At 41.2% G+C, this 20,498-nt stretch overlaps 1 protein-coding gene across 11 annotated transcripts in view; it reads left to right on the plus strand.

Annotated features, from left to right (window-relative positions):
* agrn (agrin) overlaps positions 1 to 20,498 on the plus strand; it is a 232,130-nt gene that overhangs the window by 155,506 nt on the left and 56,126 nt on the right. For all 11 annotated transcript variants that reach the window (XM_067525724.1, XM_067525716.1, XM_067525720.1 and 8 more), the window contains 4 exons: positions 1,107 to 1,331; positions 3,366 to 3,572; positions 12,531 to 12,752; positions 19,925 to 20,122. In XM_067525724.1, coding sequence (XP_067381825.1) covers positions 1,107 to 1,331; positions 3,366 to 3,572; positions 12,531 to 12,752; positions 19,925 to 20,122 — 852 coding nt within the window. The remainder of the gene's footprint in view (positions 1 to 1,106; positions 1,332 to 3,365; positions 3,573 to 12,530; positions 12,753 to 19,924; positions 20,123 to 20,498) is intronic.

Raw genomic sequence — 20,498 nt, forward strand, 5'->3', positions numbered from 1 at the left:
GTCTTTCTCTCAGATAATGGTCTGGCTGGTGGGTAAGGCACTGCATTATACAGAGACACTGCATGCATTACAATAAAATCCCTGTCTGCTTGGTTGCTAGTCTGTTCAAGCCTTTGCATTGTACTGATAGACAAAAGTTCAAGGGCTAGCCAAAGCTGGCCATGGTCACTCCACCTCCTGTCCTCTACAGCCAAAGCACTCTGTCCCTTTTCATGTCCCTGCATTGTTGGTCCTTGTACGCCTGCCAGAGGTCTTTGGAAACCATTTTCCTTTTTTCTTTCTTTTCTCCTACACTTCTTTCCTGGTGATAGGGTGCTTCATCCTCAGTATGTTTTGAATAACTTGCCAGCATTTTGGCAGTGATTTAATATGTCACGGTGCTACATAAATCCTTTGTCTTCCCACATGCTGAAAGCATGACAAGCAGGATAAGCCTGGGCTCCTGTTTCAAGGAGTAACACCCCTGTCCCACACATCCACCAACCAATTCCATTATGATCACGGCCTGATATGGCCGAGCATGCCAGCTGTCAGTCTCCCCTAGAAGCAAACAGGTGCCAGGGAGCCAATCAAACCACAAGTCTCTTCATCCATTTACTTGTCTCCTCTTCACATGCAAAGTCCCACTCTGAGCTGCCCTCAGCTGCTGGGCTACTGATTCCTTTGAATCAGTAGTGATTCTGTCTCGTCTTCCCCTCTTCCTATTTGTAGTCTCTCGTATTTAAATAAATGTATCCTGCCTATTATTTTATTTGTCCTGAAAAACATATTGCAGATATAATGTTACAGTTTGTACTGACTGGCTTACAAAGGCTTTATCTAACAGAAACTTAACTTTGAAGTGCTTTGAACAGTTTCCACTTTTGAAGCATTCAAGAAAGAACACATTGTATTTTGTTTTATTTTTTGAATAGTATTTTTCTCATGCCAAGGTATTGTTTTTCAGTTTTCCACACAGGGCCTAGAGATGGACAGAGATGTTTTTGATCAAAGCCTTATTGCTCAGTCCTCCAGGGTGTCATTAACATCATGTTTTCATTTGGATTTTTATTTGCTGTGCAAATATGTGTTATAGCACATATTCATAAATGCTGATGTCCCCACAGACCCATGCAAAGACAGTGAAAACAGTCTGAACACAATGTGCCGGGTGGAGCCTCTCACCCGTCAGCCCCTCATCTTTGGTTCGCCCGAATCATGCCCGTCAAGTAATGAGCCGCTGTGTGCCAGCGACGGCCAAACATACCCCAGCGAATGTGCTATGACATCAACGGGCATGCAGAAAGGCATCAAACTCAGGATGATCCACGCAGGAAGATGCAGAAAGCTCGGTAAGGACACATCTTGCGGTTTGTAGAAGATTCTGCAAACTGGGGGAGGGGGTTGTTATAGGTACAGGGGAACTTCAAATCTAACTCTGTAACTGTATTCCACTTCATTGCCCAGAGATAAATGACTCTGAGGTCCTGGGGTCTACACTGTATCCTTGCTAGTAGTAGCCTCCTCTGTCCTGATAAGAACCACCAGGGGTGTTATCTGTGCTATTAGAACAGGGGGTTTAAGCCTTTGTCAACAAAGAACTGTCAGCTTTTACTGTATGTCTGATAGCCATCAGAGGAAATCCAATTTTCCTGCTCTGTTGTCAGTGGGGCCTTGTGATGCCACAGCTGTGCTGGTTTATGACAGTGAGGTGTGGAAACTGTCACCCATGTATTGAGACCCCTGACAACACCAGTGACCAGAGTAGCCCATTGCTAGAATCGGGAACGAACACTAATGCACACTTTTTTGACACACCCTGCTTCTCCCATCTGCTCTGCTCGACAGGCAGTCGCGGGTTGCAATGGCACTAACTTGCGCAAATCCTGGTCTAAGTAGCGTTGTGAATTTGTTTGTCAGTATGTGTGTGAGGACATTTTTCTTTTTCCCCTTTTTTTGTTGTGCCTCTTTTAAATGAAGGAATAATTCAATTTAAGACAGAGATCCATGAAATCACACCCCTAAGCAAATTACAAATTGGTAACTAATGAAAATGGGCATTTTGACTTGTAGCCATGACAGTGCACATCCTTGTAGCCCTCTCACTCAGATACAGTAGTGATGTAATTAAGTGTGGCATGACAGGCTTTTAAAGAAAAGAGAAGTAGAAATTGAATTGCTGTACAAATTTGATCCACTGATCAGGAAAGAAATAAATTCTGTGTCTAGTGAGCGCCTCCAGAACAGAGGCCTGCTTCAAATTGGATTTTCTCACTTCAATGGAAAATTTACCATTTTACATTACCAGTATTTCCTTTCTTTTTTTTATTCATTTCCACAGTAGATTTCTGCTTACTGAGTCAAACTGTTATGAATTTAATAGTTCACACTTTTACTTGACCCTCAAATTAAATTTTTGAGGTAAAAGTTTGCAAATTTAATAAAGTTAATGTGGAATGTGGAAAGTTAATGGGAGTTTTTTTTTATCAGAGTTAAGCAGGAGTGTGGTAACCCTCATCTCTAGTCAGTTGCTATGGGTTACATCACCAAAGAATATCTACTAATAACAGCCACAATGTTATTGAGTTTCACTGCATAGAGTATGTTACCAGGTTTGTTTGTTTTTGTCTGTCATGGATATTGCTGTAATAAATCTAATAAGTGTTAGTGGAATTGGGGGAAAAGATCCAGTCCAATAATATCTGTCACAATGTTAAACTAACAATTCTGAGACTTCACCTTTATAAAAAAAAACGTACACTTTTTATATTTGAGGAGCAAACGTGGAGCAAAAGCAACATAGGAAATAGTTCTTAGTATAACCAAAAAACTAGAACTCTTCCATATGAACAGTTTTTATACATAAACAGGCTTATATATAATATTCTCAGAATAATTAGAAACTTTTATCTGTTGAATTACTCCATATTTATTTTTGATTTGTTGTCAAAAGAACTACAAGTATTTTCCACAAAAGTCTTAACCTCTGCCGCTAAAAGAAAAGCCTTTTCACGCACTAGCAGTGGCATCAGTCCGCCCCAACATGTAATTACTGTGGATGAAAACTCATTTATTTCCCTATGGTTGGACCAGCAGTCAGACAGCAGGAAGAACAATCAGTTCAACACTATGCTAGTTTGAAATGTTTTTGTGTTTTCTTTTTTTTTTTTTTTTTCCGCAATGCTGAGTACTTCTGTTGTCCTTTCTTCTATGGTGATCAGTCTGTCACACTGTAACAGAGCTGGCAGTTGGAAACAGCTCTAAAAACCCTTATCAGTGTCTATACAGATGGGTGACAAAATAAAGGAGAAACCTGTCTAAAACCCTGAATTATTCTAAGCGGGTAAAGACTGAGTTCATTTGTTTTGCACCTTCTTCTTTTGCAGAGAAGTGTACGGAGGCATGTCTTTTCAACGCTGTGTGTGTGGTGGAGCAGCTCAACGCCCGCTGCTCCTGTGATCCAATCGAGTGCGACGGCTCCTACAAGCCTGTGTGCGGCAGGGATGGCCACACGTACACCAACAACTGTCTGCGACGCAAGAGGGAGTGCCTGAGCAAGACCCTCATTGCCATCAAGCATACAGGGCCTTGTGGTGAGTGGAGCTCGAGCATGGGAATCAGGGCTGATGGTCCTTTGGGGCATTGAAGATATTAATGCTCTAAATCCCTCTTTCCTGTGTCTTCTTCCGTTTTTTTGTATATTGTATATGTATATTCAATGTGTTATTCGTCTGTATCTTCTTAGCCGACTGTATGTCTGTCTGTACTTTAATCCTCACTGAAAATGTCTGAACTGGTTCGGTGATGCTCTCTGAAGGGGTGTTTGGGGTAACTCAAACAGACAGGACAAGTGGGACTTCTTTATGAAAACCGTGCCTTCACTTCTCCACTCATTCATCTCCCATTCATCTTCTCATCCCTGTCGTGCTTCATCCCGCCATCTCAAACTCACACACACACCCAAAACGAAGTGCCACCTTCATGTTTCATTCATTCGCTGTCTTCTGCTCCACCACCAGTGGGTTTTGTCTTTTTTCTGCTCTGTCTTTGTGTCTTTGTCTTCTGTGTTGCTATTTCTTGTATAAAAAAGCTATTCTTTCTTGTTTCAGTGCGTCAGTTTCTCTGTCTGTCTTTGTCCATGTGGCCGTCTTCCTGGTTGTCTGGCTGCAGGTGGGAAGTAGGGTCACCCAATGGGCGACCTCATCAGGTGGATTCACGCTCCGTGTGGACCTAACAGGAGGGGTCTTGTACTGCTGTCTGTTTCTTCTCCGCCCTTCAGTGTCTTTGTGTCATTAATGTCTCTTCCTTCTGTTTACCTTCCTGAAAAGATGTTGAGGTTGGAGAATTCTTTCTCTCTCCCTGCTTACTCCCTGTGTTTTATTTCCTGTCTAGCTTTATAAAAAACCCTTCTGTTTCTACTGTTTCTGTCTTTCTGCATGCTGCTGTGCACACCAGCTCCTAACCTCCCTGTTCCGAGACAATCTCTCTCTCTCTCTCTCTCTCTCTCTCTCTCTCTCGTCTCTCACTCTCTCTCCATTCCCAGGTCTACATCATGAAAGCTTGCTATGGCCCAATTAATGCACAAAGTTAGGTTTCTTACTATCTGTAACCATAAAAGCTATAACAGAGATGGGGATGCTTGGTATAGTCTTTGTTAATCTTTCAATAATGGAAAGTTACTTATTGCTTGAAGTTACTGTACAACTTAATTTTTAGATGAGCAGTAGATATGAATTTGTTTTCCTATCAAAATTGACATAACCCAGTATGATTATATCAGTAAATGAGTGAAGATTCTTATTAAGATGGTGGGTTTTACTGGGTTTAAATTAGTTAAATGTTTGCATTGAATATAAAAACATCATCACTAAATGTAATCTGCAGAATCACACTATATCAACATTCTCTCTGTTGAACAGAACATTCAGCCTTTTACCTGAATGTGTAAATTGCTTTTTTGTAATAAAAGAGAAATAAGAAGGGATACCAGATTCAATATGAGATTTTTTTTAGCCTCTAAGATTAGCGTATTTTATCAACCTGGAACTCAAGCCTAAGCTGCATACAATGCAGAGGTTCATTTTGTAAATGTATATATTCCCTTATAGGGATTCTTTCAGTCACGGTGTGGCCTCACCAAATTTCTGTTTTCATCCTATGGTTGTAGTTTTTATACACCTAAATGAATGCTACATTTTTCCTCATCTTTTTGCCTTTTATGTATTAATGTATCCCTCTGCTTCTTGATGATAAACTTCTCTGGATGACATAATCTGGAGGAGGTTGTTATGATGTCATTCGGTCTCTTTTTGTAAAATTTCTATCACATCAGTACATGTTTATTTCAAATCATAGCATACACATAATTTGGCTAAATACCTTTCTAATCATTACTGGAGGTAAATTAAATGCATCGTCCTTGGTTTTTCTGCTCTTCCATCATAGCCTCAACATACATGACAGATGCTGAGTAAACTGCTCGTAAATTGCTGCTTGCTTGTCACAGTCTTAATCTCAATCAAAGAATCCACTGCATCCACTTTGATTAAACATCAAAAGAGGCAAGTGTAGGTGCCCACTGAGACTGTTGGTTCAGCCAGACAGACAATATGCATGCAAAGACTGTGTGCTTCTGTCTTTGTCCCTTGTCTTTCTTTAATGTTTTTACTGCCAGTGTCTTCATAGCATATAGTATAATAGTAAAACTGAGCCAGTATACCATAGATGTTCCCGTAGTAACCCTCACAGTGTACAGTATGCATTCAGTACAGTATGTGCATGTACATGGCTTCTTTGCTTTTTGCGGACAAATTCTAGTCCAAAGCCATCATTACAAGGACATCGTCTCCAGATCTCACACTCTTTATTGACTGTTTGAGAGTCAAGCTTGGTTTCAGGATTAAGGGTAAAATAAGTCTAGGGTTTGAAGTCTTTATGCTTGGTAGGTACGGTTGGTGCTAGGCGTTTAGTTAAGTTTGGTTGGGCAAAGGCCCTGTGCAACACATTATGTCAATGTCCTCAGAACTGTACAGAGACAAAAGTGTGTCTTTTTGTCTTCTGAAAAGAATGACTTGTCAGAGATCAATCAGTTGCCCCCACTGCTCACGTGATGAGAACTCACACACTGTGTACAGTGTTTGAGATACAGTTTTTGTGCTCCATTGTGCTTGTGCTCTGACAGTGACTGGCAGTGTCAAAAGACAACTGCACAATGACCGCTGTGTCACCATGCTACACACACACACAACTTGATGATTTATACAAAGTTTCATAAGTCTGAGAAGGAAAAGTTTGATATATTAAATTATCATTATTTGATAAATAATGATCTCTTTTCCCACTGGCTGACTGGAGTGTGGGGTGGGGTGATTGAGTGCTCTGTCAGCTGTCAAATGGATGAAATATTCCAGCTCTGACACCGTCATAAATCTCTTTTCTCTGGGTGACAGCAACTAATGCCACCCTTCCCCTAACAGTACTCAGCCCCACAAAGAATCGTCAACCAAAGAACCTGCATGTCTAATGTGTAATGTCCTGACTGCTGTCCACCCCAGAAAACAAATTGATTGATATCTAAAGCTCTTCAATTTAGAGATACCAACGCTCTGTGGCATTTAACTGATTAAGTTACTATCGGGCGGAGTCACAAACCTTGTCTTTGCTGGAAGTGAATCAGAACAAGCTGCTGGAAAGGAGAGTCCAGAGCCTTGAATTCTGTTCTTTGACAATGCAAGACAATACTATGTGTGTGATCACCAGACAAGCAGATGAGATGGCACAGCAGCTCCATTGTTAAAAAAGACCTTTTTTTTTTTTTTTTTTACTTTGGACTTTATTTTCATCATGAATCTTGTTCGGTGTTCTCAGACTTCTCTTGCTGCTCTCCAATAAACACAGTCATACATTTTATTAAAACATAATTTCAACCTTACACTATATTAGAACTCGATTCAAACGTGGGGGGAAAACATCTGATATGGCTAATTTGTAATTGATTTTAAATCCACACAAATGGCTTTGAGTAAACATTTATCAGCGTGGAACACATAGAGAATATTTTAAGGCTTAAACAATGAAATCCTGTTTTTACCTCCCTTCCCCATATGATGTCAACGCAGTGGGGTATCTGCACAAACTAAACAAGGATGTGCGTGTGCAGCATGGGTTATTGTAACAGCAGACATGCGGTAGCTGTTCAGCTGTAATTAGAGGACCAGGCACTGGGGTTAGTATACTAACAAAATATGAGTTCAAAGACTTTTCTTCATTCTTTTTTTACTTGAGCTGTTGCATCCTGTAGATAATATGAATGGGTCATGGGTTATGCCAAATAAAATGCATTTGGAGTTTCGACCCATTAAGAATCAAGGGTCACGATAAGTTACCTTGACTATATGCAAAGAACTGTTTTGGTACTGCTGAGCTATGACATACTAATGCATTTGCAAGAAAGATACAGAAAGTGGGCTACATTCTGCTGTGCTTTCAACACTATTGATAAAATTTGCAGTGGGTCCTCAACTCCTCATTTTATCTTTGTGTGAGGTACTTTGTTTAATGTGCTTTTGCTGAGCCCCTGGATTTATGGCCTGCAGCCCTATGAAACATTATTTAGAACTGCAGTGTGAGTATTTCTGTGTTGAAAAGACAAGGTTCAATTACTGTTTAGAGTGAGTATGTGTAATGGACAGCATGGGTCCCAGTGAGGTAAAAGACAAAATATGATAACAACTAAAAATAAAGCTTTTTAAAAAGGGAAGGAGTTTTTTTTAGCTGTAGGTAGACCTACACTCAGAAAAATATTTATTTTTTCCACTAAGAAAAAAAACTTCTATTTAATATAGAACGACAGTGTGTTTATGTAAATTGTTTTACATTACAACTTCTACATTAAGATGTTTTGGGTAAACTTTTCTGTCTCAAGTAGTGTCATACTTCCCTTTCTGCAGCTTCTGTAAGTCAGTCAGTATAACACACTGCAAGAGCGTGAGAGTGGACAACGTGGATGTGCTGGCATCATGCCTGGTATTAGTAAAAGAAGAAATGGAGAGGAGTTGGGTAGTTAAGCAGCTCATAAAATAGAAATACTAGCAGCAATGCAGCTTTTGAGAGTGTAAAGGAGAATAATGGTGAAAAATGTCTAAAGCGACCAGTCTAAAAGGCACACAAACACCAACAAACTATGAATGAACAAAAGAGCAAGTTTTACGGACGCTGATTTTTTATTCATAGCTCTTTTGTCATCTCTTGTGTACGCAGCTGAGTGTGTATATGCAAGTGCATTATTGCAAGTGCAGAAAAACTCATGCAAGTGCAAGTTAGTTGCTTGAAATGTGTTGCCTGTCGCCTCCGGAGGTTAACACAAAATCACTCAGGAGCAGACACATTGTCATTGACAAAGAGCTCTGCAAAGCAGGAAAGAAAATCAGTCACCTTAGGTGTCAAGACGCTGTGCCGAATATTTTATCATTTGCATGTTTATTTGATGAGCATCTCCGCCTGCGCGACGACACGCAGCTGCAGTGATTGGACTCACAAACAGATGTAGAGCTTGAGTATGTAAGTCAGCCTGAGATCACCAGTGCTGTTTTTCCTAATCAAGTTAATTAGAGGAAGTGTCTTGGGAGCCAGATTGACAGCAGCCACAGACCGCCAGTCCACTTACTGTGGCCCGCCGGCTGTCATTGTGCAGAAATTGCTCAGGAATATGGGTCAACAGGGTGTCAAAAATGACTCAAGGCATTGTGGGTGCTGCATGCCGTCGGCCTGTGACCAACCATGCAGTGCTTCCCAATTCACCATTTTTCCTTTCGATTTTAGGTTTCGTATGAGGCCTTCCTTGGGCTGCAGCTTCGGCTTTGACTGTGTAGCAATAAATGTTACGTTTTGTCCATCCATTTTGCTTATGTTTTATTCTGTTTCTTTTAAATTGTTTTGAAACCTCCAGTGGTGTGCACACCTCTACGATAGAATTACCTGTTTAGATGTCATCTCACCTCGGATAGATAGACATGTCACGAGATCAGAGATCTCAGTTTATATTTCTTCTTTCCTTACGCTGTTTTCGCTTGTCTCCATTTTTGAAGAGCAGCATGTTCTTAGTTGTAAATGCACAAAGAGGCTTTGACTCACCTCCTGCCTGTGATAAGTATTCAGTGGTAGACAGACACAGCCCGCGGGTATGCCTTTTGCTGTATGCTAATATAGCTTTTTCTCTGCACCTCCATTTCCCTCTCCTAATATGATACATAAATGTTTTTAATGCGAGCGAGGCAAAGGGAGTCAGATCAGAGTCCTTCAGGGAGGAACACAGAAGGCGGGGCTGTTTGCAGATGGACTCGGACCTATTGGAGTCCCGTGTTGTAATGGGTTGCGGTTCTAGGTGACTCTCTCTGCCAGTTGGCTACTGGAAGCATCACCTGGATTACACTGATTCACTGCTCTGCATAATACAGGGAGCCGTTTGGAATTTCACACGGACCTGAGGGGAAAAGTCCAATTAACATATGTATGAGCTGAATGGAGATGGGAGGAAGCTCTCGCCAAAATAATCTCCCAGCATTTCACCAACATGTTACGGAGGGTTAACAGTGTTCGCCTGCTCAGTGCAGAACCCATACAATCAGTCCTACTGGGGCTTGCTATGCTATCACACCAGCCTAACGAGGGGTTGTTGAGCTTTAGCAGTTACACTGTGGCATCCTCACCACTGTACCTGTGAGATAACACCAGTAAGTAGGTAGTAATGATACTTAAGGCAGACAGGTAAGCAGATTTTAAAACATCAGAGGAATGTGTTCTCTCAGTATTTGATGAGGCCAGCCACTGCCTCTGCTGGGGCGAGTTGACACAGCGAGGCCCGACCTGAAGTAATCCGCTCTGAGTCCTGAAGCAGCGCTGTGCCATTAAAAATACCACACTAATCAAAATAGGAAAGTTATCCAACGGCTGGCAAGAGAGGATACAGACCGAGGTGACACAGAATGTGCCGGTACAGAAACAGAGCACAGTGCACAGTAGCAGAGCAGAATCCATGATTAGAAAGAATTATTCATGTTTTTTTTTTACGGTTTCTCCTGACTTTTCCCTACTGCAACAGCAGACCACTCACTGCACCTGCTCAGCCATTAAAACAATACCTTTGCTACTGCGCTTATACTGCATGTTGTGCAGATGTTCAAGCTAATTTTTCCTATAAATAGCTTAGCAACGTTTTTTTTGTTGTTGTTGTTGTTGTGGACCTGCCTGACAGAAGCTCGAATACACGCATGAAAAGATGGATGTAATTGTTTGACAGTTTGCGAACATCATCTTCCAAGCCTCAGTTGTGACAGGTTGCAATTTCAAAAGCTTGTGCCTGCATCCAAGGGAGAGTAAAAAGACAGCTTGGGTTTTTAACTGTGTTATAAGATCTTTACACTTAAGGAGTCCCCCCCCCCCCACCATATAATCTCTCCAGTTAATAAATCAGCCAGAATTTTTGCACCCCAGAGGTAGAGGATGATAAAAAAATTAGTTTTAGGGGTGAAGTCTTTCATCTTTTTTCTGTGCGTGAAACAAAGAGAAGGGAAGAGACAAAGGCCTTATCGGAAGCTGCAGTTGTGTTTTAGGAAGCTGTCCTTGGGAAGTGGGCTGGTGAACTTTTATGCAGGCCAAGGTTGTACAGTTAGGCTTGAATCACAAGCTGTTACAAACACAGTCACGGCATTGAAAAGAGATCATGGAGAATCAATTGTTTTTGAAGCCGTACCAAATTAGGCAGGCACGGAACAGCTTACATATTTATGTGGCACTTCCAAGCGCTTTTGAAAAAGGAGATTGGCGAGAAAAAAAAAAACCCAGACAAAAATCAATAGCGGTGTTCCACCTTCTAATCTAACACATTCACTTTGAGGATTGGGAACGCCTGTTTCCTTGCCCGAAATCCGTAAAGATTTGTTCAATTACATCCAACATTTAGTAGCCAAAAAAAAGTGGTGAACATTTTAATAAATAGACCTCTGAGAGATAGTTCTCAGGATTGGTCTTAAAAGGTTCAAGTGACATTGATTGTAATCTTACATAATGGCCCCATTGTCTTAATCAGAGTGAAACAAGCTTATTTCCTCCGCCTGTGTTATCAGTTTATAATTTAGCCCAACATTAGTGGTTTGAGTAGAGACGCTACAGAATGCTTCAGAGCTGATAAATGAATCATGTGGCACCAACCATCCCAAGTTGGCCCCCTGTGAAGCCATCTAATCCCATAATGGCCACCATAATCATGAAGCCATGGGTGGCGTCATTATAAGGGGTGCTTTTCATGACAGCAGCCCCACCCCTTTGGAGGTAGACTGGAGGAGGAAGAAGTTTTGCTTTACTTTGGGTATAAAATGCACCTCTTTCAATTTTCACCAGTGCTTCTCATCAAAAATTATTTGATGCCTCCGTCTGCTTTTTCCTCTAATCTGCAGACACACCACATTTAGCTGAGTGATCCATCACTCATGCGTGAAGCCTTCCAAATGAAAATCACCATGGAGCCAGGCTATCGTCTCTACCAGAGTTTACACCATACTATCTCAACGCTTCCAATTTTTAACCATAAAGCTAAGCCCTCTGCAGTGACTGGCATTCTTCCTCAGCATACACAAAATACCATGTAATATTTTCATTGACACATAAAGCTATAAAGAATTGATTGAGTTAGAATTGCAGGCCGTGATCAAAGGATTGTTCTCTTTTTCTGGTTTTTGCTCTCTTCTGATCAAGTCAGGACCAGCCTACATCCATCTGCAACTACCAAGAATCATAGGTGCAAAATCCAGTCCTCGTTTTAATGAAGTCATGCTGGAGCTAGTGCGTAAGAAGAAGAGACTGAAGCAGACACCTCTCTGTGATGTTCATATTTCATATCTGCCTCTGCCCAGGAGCTTGCCTTTTTTGAATTATTAAGCAGGAGGCTCTTTCTTCTTTTTGCCTGTTTCTTTTTTTTTACTCTTTCTCTGTTCTCCACATTTTCTCTCCCTAGTGCTCTTCTTTTTCTTGCTCCTCTATGTCTGTTCAGCCAGCTTTGGCTGAAGCAATGGTTCTTACTGAGATGCAAATAGCAGCCTTTGAAGGGGCACATTGGGAACGTCAATTAATCCAGGCGTTTACTCGCCTGAAAAAAAGGGCTGTGCAACCATTATTTGTAGGCTGTTTCATCTCTATTGTGCTACAGGGCCATGTTTTTATCTGCTCTCCTCATGCCACTGGTGGACAGGATACATCAGGATAGACACAAAGGCAAGGAAATGACATAGGAAGCTAAGGAAGCAGAGGTGTGACAGGGATTACAGGGTCCTGTAATCATCATATCAGTTTTCCTCCTCAACCCCTTTCTAACAGAAAACCTACTGTTCTCCATGTAGCTACTGTTTAATCTTAATTTAGCTCCCTTTCAACCTATGCCCTTTCCAGTCCCAGACCTTTCTCCAACCTCTACTTTATATTCTCCTCACTCACCATTGGTCTTGTTTCGTGTCCTCTCTCTAACTTTTCTCTGTATCTCTTGGGTGGTTGGCCTTCAGATCTCAACATTCAGAGCCCCTGCTTGGATAAGGAGTGTGATCACGGGGCAGTGTGCGTGGTCCAGAACAACAAGCCGGTGTGTGAATGCCCTGAGGCTTGCCCACAAACCAACGATCCAGTGTGCGGATCCGATGGCCACAGCTATGGCAGCCCATGCGAGATGCGAGCAATGGGTTGCGCCTTGCAGAAGGCCATCCACATCCAGCACAAAGGGCCCTGTGGTGAGTATTCACACGTCTAAACAGCACAGAAGTGCAAAAATAAGGTATGCCAGCACTCTTATTCGTGAATTTCAAATGAGCTTCATGCTCCCATAATATGCAGTTTCATAACAGCAACGAGTCATTTACGCTGCAATCATGAAATCACTATGAAATTGTGTAAATCATAGCTCACAAATAGAAAAACATTTTAACTTGTGAAATTAAATTTACAAATTAATTTGTAATGCTACATTACCCAAAGGCACAAATATAACCCACATACGTGGAACACTGAGAGTTATATTCATGTGAGAACGCCTGGGGCTTCCTATTTTTAATCCAACAAAGTCAAAATAAAACTTGACACATAGTCAGGGAATTGTCCCATTCCTCTCCCATTATTCTTCATCTCTTCCCTCCTGCTCCTCTTCAGCCCTTTCATACCAACACCAATACTCCAATTTGTGTCTTTTGACCTTTAAGTGAAGATGCACTTTATTCCCAGAGAACCAGACTACAGAGCATACTTGTCTGTAATTGGCTACATGAGTCACTTGGCTTTGTCTTGCAGTGTCAGAGTATTGGCTAGTCATTAGTACACCAGCGACAGCAGAGCTTCAAGTGGTAAAAAGATCTTCATATCCACAATGCAGGCACAAAGCCATACGGACAGATTTTTACAGCTTGGTAAACCCACTTAGTGAATACTCTTGATGGCTTAATACCTTCTTGGAAAGCCAATTTTCCCACTGACTGTAATTGGTGATTGAGTATTCTTCCTTGTCTAAAATCAAGCCATTTGCTTTTCACACACACTGGGCAGAAGTACAGTGCTTATTAGCCCCTTGCCCCTACTCTGTTACCTCATTCACTCAGTTTTACTGCAATAGATTTTTTTCTGCATATTTTGAAGACCATAACAATGAAAATGAGCTGGCCTCTGCAGTGCTATATTTGTGGATGAGCTGAGCCGTTAGGAGAATGATCAATACAACTGAATTAGTCCCACTTTGCTAGTATGAAATTGTGCTTTAAACAGTTTATGTGTTGAGTTTGTTTGCATGACCTAGTATGACTGTTTTATAAAACAAGTAGTGGTTTAAATTTCTATTAGTACGGACTAGAGAAGTCCTACATGGACTGTGTTTTCTTTTGCATTCCCGTGTATTACATCTGTCATATTTTCCTCACAGCCTTCTCTAAATTGAAATCCAGTACATAAGGATGTAAGCCAACGGGAAATGGAGCGGGAATGTGTTTGGTTGGTGGACAGGCAGGCTGACTCAATTTGGTGCGTTGCACTGCAGGTAGATGGCTTGTCTATCGGCCCAGGGTCCCTCTGCTGTAATGAATAGTCTTTATTTTAAAAAGCAAGAGGCAGAGCGAGCTGGCCGAATTGCGGGTCCTGTCTGTAAGCCAGCTCTATGGATGGTTCTTGGCTCCCAGAGGAACAGGCCTGCGTCAGCGCAATGGTGCCATAAAAATGCTGAGGCACTGGCTTGCCAGGCTCGAGCCTGTTGAGGAATGATGCCGATGAAAATGTGGGTTATTTCTGGGCTATTTGCACAGCTTTACGGGGCTTTGTTGAGCACCACAACAACTGTGTGACTTAAGCTATTATCTCACATAATTATCGCTGGCTTTTACCACCACTAATATACTATACATGTTTATAGAGCAGAAAAAGAGAGAAGAATGAGAAAGGGAAGAACATATGCTGCCTTCCGGTGGGTGTTATTAGTATCAGAATCAAATGCTGAAGAGCAATGAAAGAAGGTAGTGAATAAAGTGAGAATTGTCTGTGACACCGGGATACCCTAAGAAAATCCCCGCAAATCATTAGCATTATGACATAACTTTTTTTACAAGACGTTAAATAAAATCCACATCTTCTTCAAAAATACTGTGCAGGGTTTTATATATACTGTATATGTGATTTCTAAAGTAGCAATAAAAACATGTCACTTGGTTTAGCTCTCTGTTGTTATTTCCATCCACACATACTATTATTTGTAACCTGTCATAGGCTTCCAGATTTAAAAGCTGGAGCTTGGGAGAGGCGGGTGAGGACGGCAATAGTTGAGGAGGTTAAAAAGGTGCCGTGTGTGTGTGTGTGCGTGCGTTCGTGTGTGTGTGTGTGTGTGTCTGAGTGTGCGTGCGTGCATTTGTGTGTGTGTGTGTGTGAGTGCGTGCATGCGTGTGTGTGTGTCCTCGTGTGTGGCTTAATACTGCCTCTTGTGAGACCAGTCGTAATTTCATTTCCTTCCCTCCAGGCAGGAAAAATAGTGGTTATCTATATGGCTCAGGTGCAACCTGATAGTGATATAAGTGAAATTTGTTATTATTCTGAGATTTTTCCTCCTGCATTTGAGTGGCAGGTGACCTTGTAAGGTGGACCGGGAGAGGTGCACTTGGTTAATAGGACCCCCAGCTGGATACCACTCACCTCAGAAAAAGGATGGTTCATACAGCTTTACCTGAACAGATGAGAGCAGAGGCGCCTGAATCATTTGAGAAAAGGAAATAACAAATTCCCCTTTTTTCTCCCACAGGTGTTGGAAATGATATACACAGTTGAGTAAGAAATATAGGTCATACTAGCAGTATGAGAGTGGCTGGAGAGAGATGATGAAAAGAACGCAGAGGAAAGAGGGAGGGGAAGGCAATAAACGCAGGAAGGAAGAGGATGGAGGTAAATAAGATGAGGAGGAGCAGAGAAAGTGGGAGCAGAGTTAATCGTGTACAGGCCAGGCAGGCATCGACAGGGGAGTTGTTATCACCAAGGCATGTTCACAAGCCTTCAAAACACAAACCAGCCTAGTTCTTTCTCCTTAATCCAGAGGTAATACTCAGATCCCCTCAGCCACAATTCAGGGCTTTTCCCTCTGAGGATATCAGCAAAATTCTGTAAAGCTGTAAAGCGTTAGAAATCATGAAAGAAACTCTACATTAATATGTAGCATCTTCTGTAACCCAAATACATCAAGTAGTGAGCTCATCACTATATCGTTTTTTCTGATAAATGAATAGGTGACATCCAAATTTCCACTGATGGAATTGTGTGATACAAGCATGCCTGGTTCCCATTTTCAATTTGAGTATGCCAGAATGTGTTAAATTTATCACGTACTGGCATGTACAAATTGAGATGACTTAGAAATATAGATTTCCTGGTGCTTGCCCCAATAACAGCTTAAATTCTGTTTGGCATGTTGTCAGACTCATTTAAGGGAGGTGAGGAATGTTGTGCACATGTCCCATGTCCACTGATTTGGGTTCCATTTCAAAGCTTGTCCAAGTGTTTTTAAGTGCAGCTGATTCACAGCGCATCTCCACACACCTAATGCATACATTGACTATCCAGAGGATTACTTGGAAAGTGTTGCTGTGATGTACAGTACTTAGGATTTTTGTGCTCGTGATAAAATTAGATTAGATTTTGTTAGACCTTGCTTTAGAAGGTCTTAAAACATACTTTGATACACAGTCTAATGCAGACTGTATATCTTCCCAGACTGTCAAGGTTCTTGCATTGGAGAACATAAAAGGTATTTGAGTGAGATGAAAGACTCCAGGTTTCAGTGTTAGCACAATAGCTCTCACGTCTTAACATCATGTCTATGTGCCATGATGTCTAGCCTCACAGTTTTTACCTTAAAATCGGAACTTTTTGTGGTTATGAACACATGTCGTCAGAATGGAAAATAAACAGCTTTTCACAGGAACTCAAGACTCGGAGATAACTGAATCAGAAATGACAGAAAATGGACATCTTAACATTACTAGTAATGGCAATAATTCTCCCTCTTCTCCTAGCTTTGAACTGCAGTTCTCCTTCTTTTCAGTCTTGTTTGTCAGTGTGGAGAGCCAGGTGCGCGGGGCAGGAACTGATAAAGAAGCGAAGGCTGCTATCGGGACATAGGGCCTGATAAAAAACACTCACCACTGCTACTTCCTGATTTAAAGATGCTGCAACCACAGAGGAGCCCAAACCACAGCAACCCCCATTTTGCAGACACCTATATGTTTATTTTGCAGACAACCATAGATATTATTAATCCTCTTTGACAATTTGGGGTTTGTTAAACCCCTTAATTCAAAATCTGCACCGTGGTTGCTGGTATTTGCTCCCATCTAGCAAACAGGAGCATTAGTGGGGCCTGTCGCTGACGCCCAGCTTCAATTAACAGTTTCAGTTAATCCTAGAGGTGAAACACCGTGTAGGTCAGTCCCTCTCTCCTACACCAAAGAACATTTTTTGTGGATGTTGGTTTGTGCACAGGGGTATTGGTAAAGACTTTCATAAGCTTAAAGTATACCTGGCTGATCGAGCATGAAGAATTGCCTTAATCTGAATAAAGGCACTTACGACAAACCACCAGCAACTGCCCCACCCAAAGATACAAATACTTATTTTACATATTATTTGCCATATGATTTTGCGATTCTACTGACAATATAAATTATGTGGGTTCAACAACCTATAGTTGTAAGGGATTGGTTTAAAGTTTGGACCCAAAAAATGTGCCAGACAATACTCAGTTTAAGAAGTTTATTTAAAAAAAGGTTGTTGGCAAAAGCAGGATGGAGATGTAATAGGTCTTCCGACTCGCTAGTTGGTGCTGTACTCCAACCTATCAGAGAGAATACATGGATAAGTGTTTCAGCAATCACTTGTGGGAGATCGAGTATAGTACGAACGAGACTTACTAGAGTGAGTGGAGAGGAAATGCTAGAGGAATCTAGAGGAGATGCAGGGGTTCATGGGGAAGAGTGGAGTATGGTCCTGGAAGTGGAGGTAAATCTTAAGATGCAGCAAGGAGGGGAAGGTAGAAAACGGTGGGAGGGGGCCGGCTGGGGGAAGATGCAGTCATCTGTATTCAAAGACACAGGCCTGGTAATGAATGCTTGGAACGTAGCCATGGTGAATCTCCAATTCCTGACATGAAAAGAGAACTCCAAAATCCCTTAAGTGACACAACATAAGCCCCAATAACACGAGATCCATAAAGCCCAAGCCTCCCGGTCCACCTTACAAAGCTCACGTAATATCCTTCCTCAACGTCAACTTGGTTCACGATATTGACACACATGAAAATCCTTCTGTGATATTTCCTTGGTTTCTGCTAGAGCAGTCTTTGACCCTTGATTCAATCAACAGTAGAGTGCATGAGCACGTGGTGAACGCTCGTCTGAAAAGCAGGCAGGCAATCACATGTCTTTGTCAAACGTATTCATGGCGTGATTAAAACATCTACATAGCGTGGTAATCTCCTCCTTACAACAGCATGGTTTTGAGGATCTGGCTATATATAAAGGTATATATTTGAGGAGGTATATAAACATAAGAGTGAGAGCAAGTGAAACTGATTAAGTGAAGGTGAACGAACCAGGAACAGGAAGTGACTGGGAAATAAAAGCCTGAAGGGGGAAGTAAAGTGATCCTGACAATAGTATGTTAACCTCCAAAGTTTGGCATGTCCGTTTCACAACCATGGCTATTGGTCCAAGAAGGGAGTGAATGCCAGCACTAGATGAAGAGATGAAGGGCGTGAAAGACTGTGTTATCAACACAGTGATCATGCGGAAGGTTCCAGTGGCTAGACTCTTCTTTCTCAATTAGTGCTTAATCAGCAGCGCTCATTAGCCTGCTTCTAATTGAATGTGATAGCGAGCCGTGCTAATACAATCCTCCTGGTGTAATTGGTGTCAAAGGGAGAGGTATTTCTGCTGCAAGCCCTGTCTGCCCACAAGACCTCGTGTTTGTCATTGTGCACTCCCCCCATGGCATCACTAGCCTGAATGTCTGACTCTAAGGGAATCCCCTAACTAATAAGGAAAGAGCTCTCTAAGTCTTTTATTTGTCTCAGGATAATCTTACATATAGATAATACTGACGTGCTTGATGCACTCATAAAATTCTTTGGAAAATAGACTTTTAACTAGACTCAACCTTATAAAGTGATGAATACAACCTGGAAACTGACTTTTCTTACTCAATTCTGATCAGCTTCCCAGTACCTGCTGCTCAGAAGTATCCCTAAAAGACTGTGTTGGCACCATGCTTCCCCCACAAGAATGGTGGTAGCCAGGTGATGAGCAGTATCTGGCTTTCACTAGATACAGCAATTGCCATTCAAGCCAAAGTCCTCAATTCTTGTCTCATCAGACCAGAGAATCTTTTTCTTTTAGAGTCCTCTAAGTGTTGCTGGCAAACTCCAGCCAGGCTGTCATGTGGCTTTTTCTCAGGAGTATTTTCATTTCTGACCACTCTCCCATGAAGTCTTGATTGATGTAGTACTGCAGAAATACTTGTCCTTCTGGCAGCCTTTTCTGTTATTTATTTATTTATGTATTTTTTATTTTGCAGAGAACGTCTGAAGCTCTTTCAGTTCAGTTATTTAGTTTGAGCTGTAGAAAGTTTTTCGGGAGGTTCCAGAGTTTTTCAGTGATGGAGTCTACTATGCTACATGCAGTGTTTTAGCATAATTTTTATAGTCCTCTTCAGATCTGTGGAGTGTTTTTAATTTTATTTCCTGGTTTTTAGCTCCCACGTGCCTGTGGACTGTGGAACATTTTAATAAACAGATGTGTGCCTTTGTAAAGTACTTTGAATCAGCCTCAGATGGACACGATGCAAACACGTTTTATATCAATTCTACACGCAGTATGGAAGCTTTACATCTCTGCCCTTTTATATGTGCAGCTGCAACGCATCATTAAATACTACACCAGCTGTCAAGAGATATATAAAGAAAAGACACCAACTAGTTTTTACAGTTTAATTGCTTTGTGGCTCTTTATGAATGTTTAAACATTGCAGCAAATTATTATAGGTAAATGATTCTTGTACGAAAATTACATGTTTGCTAAATCTGTGTTTCATGATAACAGTTACTGGTTAGATGTTGCGTGAGTAACATCAGCAAAATTCCATAACAATTGTCATAGAAATGTTTTTACCAAATCAATATGTATGTGAGTATGTGCAGTAAAATAATGACAATGCATAGCTAAAAACTGATTCCTTTGTAAGATGAGTAAAAATCAGAGTAAAATCAGTATGAAATCCACTGAAATGGTTGCAGGTTTATAAGATAAACATATAAAAAACTAAAAGAACACCTTAAGGATATTTATTACAGCTCAGTCTCAAATGGAATATCACCTTCCTCCTTATCTCCATCTAGATGAGGCTTGTGCCAACTGCTCCTTCGGGGCAATCTGTGACGCCCAGACTGGGCAGTGTATATGTCCATCAGAGTGTGTGGAGTCCCACCAGCCTGTGTGTGGCAGTGATGGCACTACCTACAAGAATGAGTGTGAGCTGCACGTTCGAGCTTGCAAAAACCAGATGGACCTCCGAGTGGTCACCCAAGGAGAGTGCAGTAAGTAATGCGCATTGATAAAGTATGACATTCGTCATACTTGTTATTTTTGAGTCTCAATAATTATATAAATGATACTTAGTGTAAACATAAACAAGTGGGTTTCGACTAAAAAAGTCTATAAAAAAACCAATATATAGAACATTTATAAAGTCTTCAGCTTTAAATCACAGGTGGATTTAGTAGTGCCCCATGAGAACCTCCTTAAACTTGTCCAAAATGCATTTTCAACATACTCAGATGGAGATTTACTGAGGGGAAAACAATATGTCAGTTTGAAGAGAAGGCAATGTTACAAGAGGAAGTGACATGCATGGCAATAAGGAGAAATAAAAAGTTTATTTAAATATATATTCCACAGATGCATTTATATTAG

Source organism: Channa argus, chromosome 13 (genome assembly GCF_033026475.1).
Source record: "Channa argus isolate prfri chromosome 13, Channa argus male v1.0, whole genome shotgun sequence".
NCBI lineage: Eukaryota > Metazoa > Chordata > Actinopteri > Anabantiformes > Channidae > Channa > Channa argus.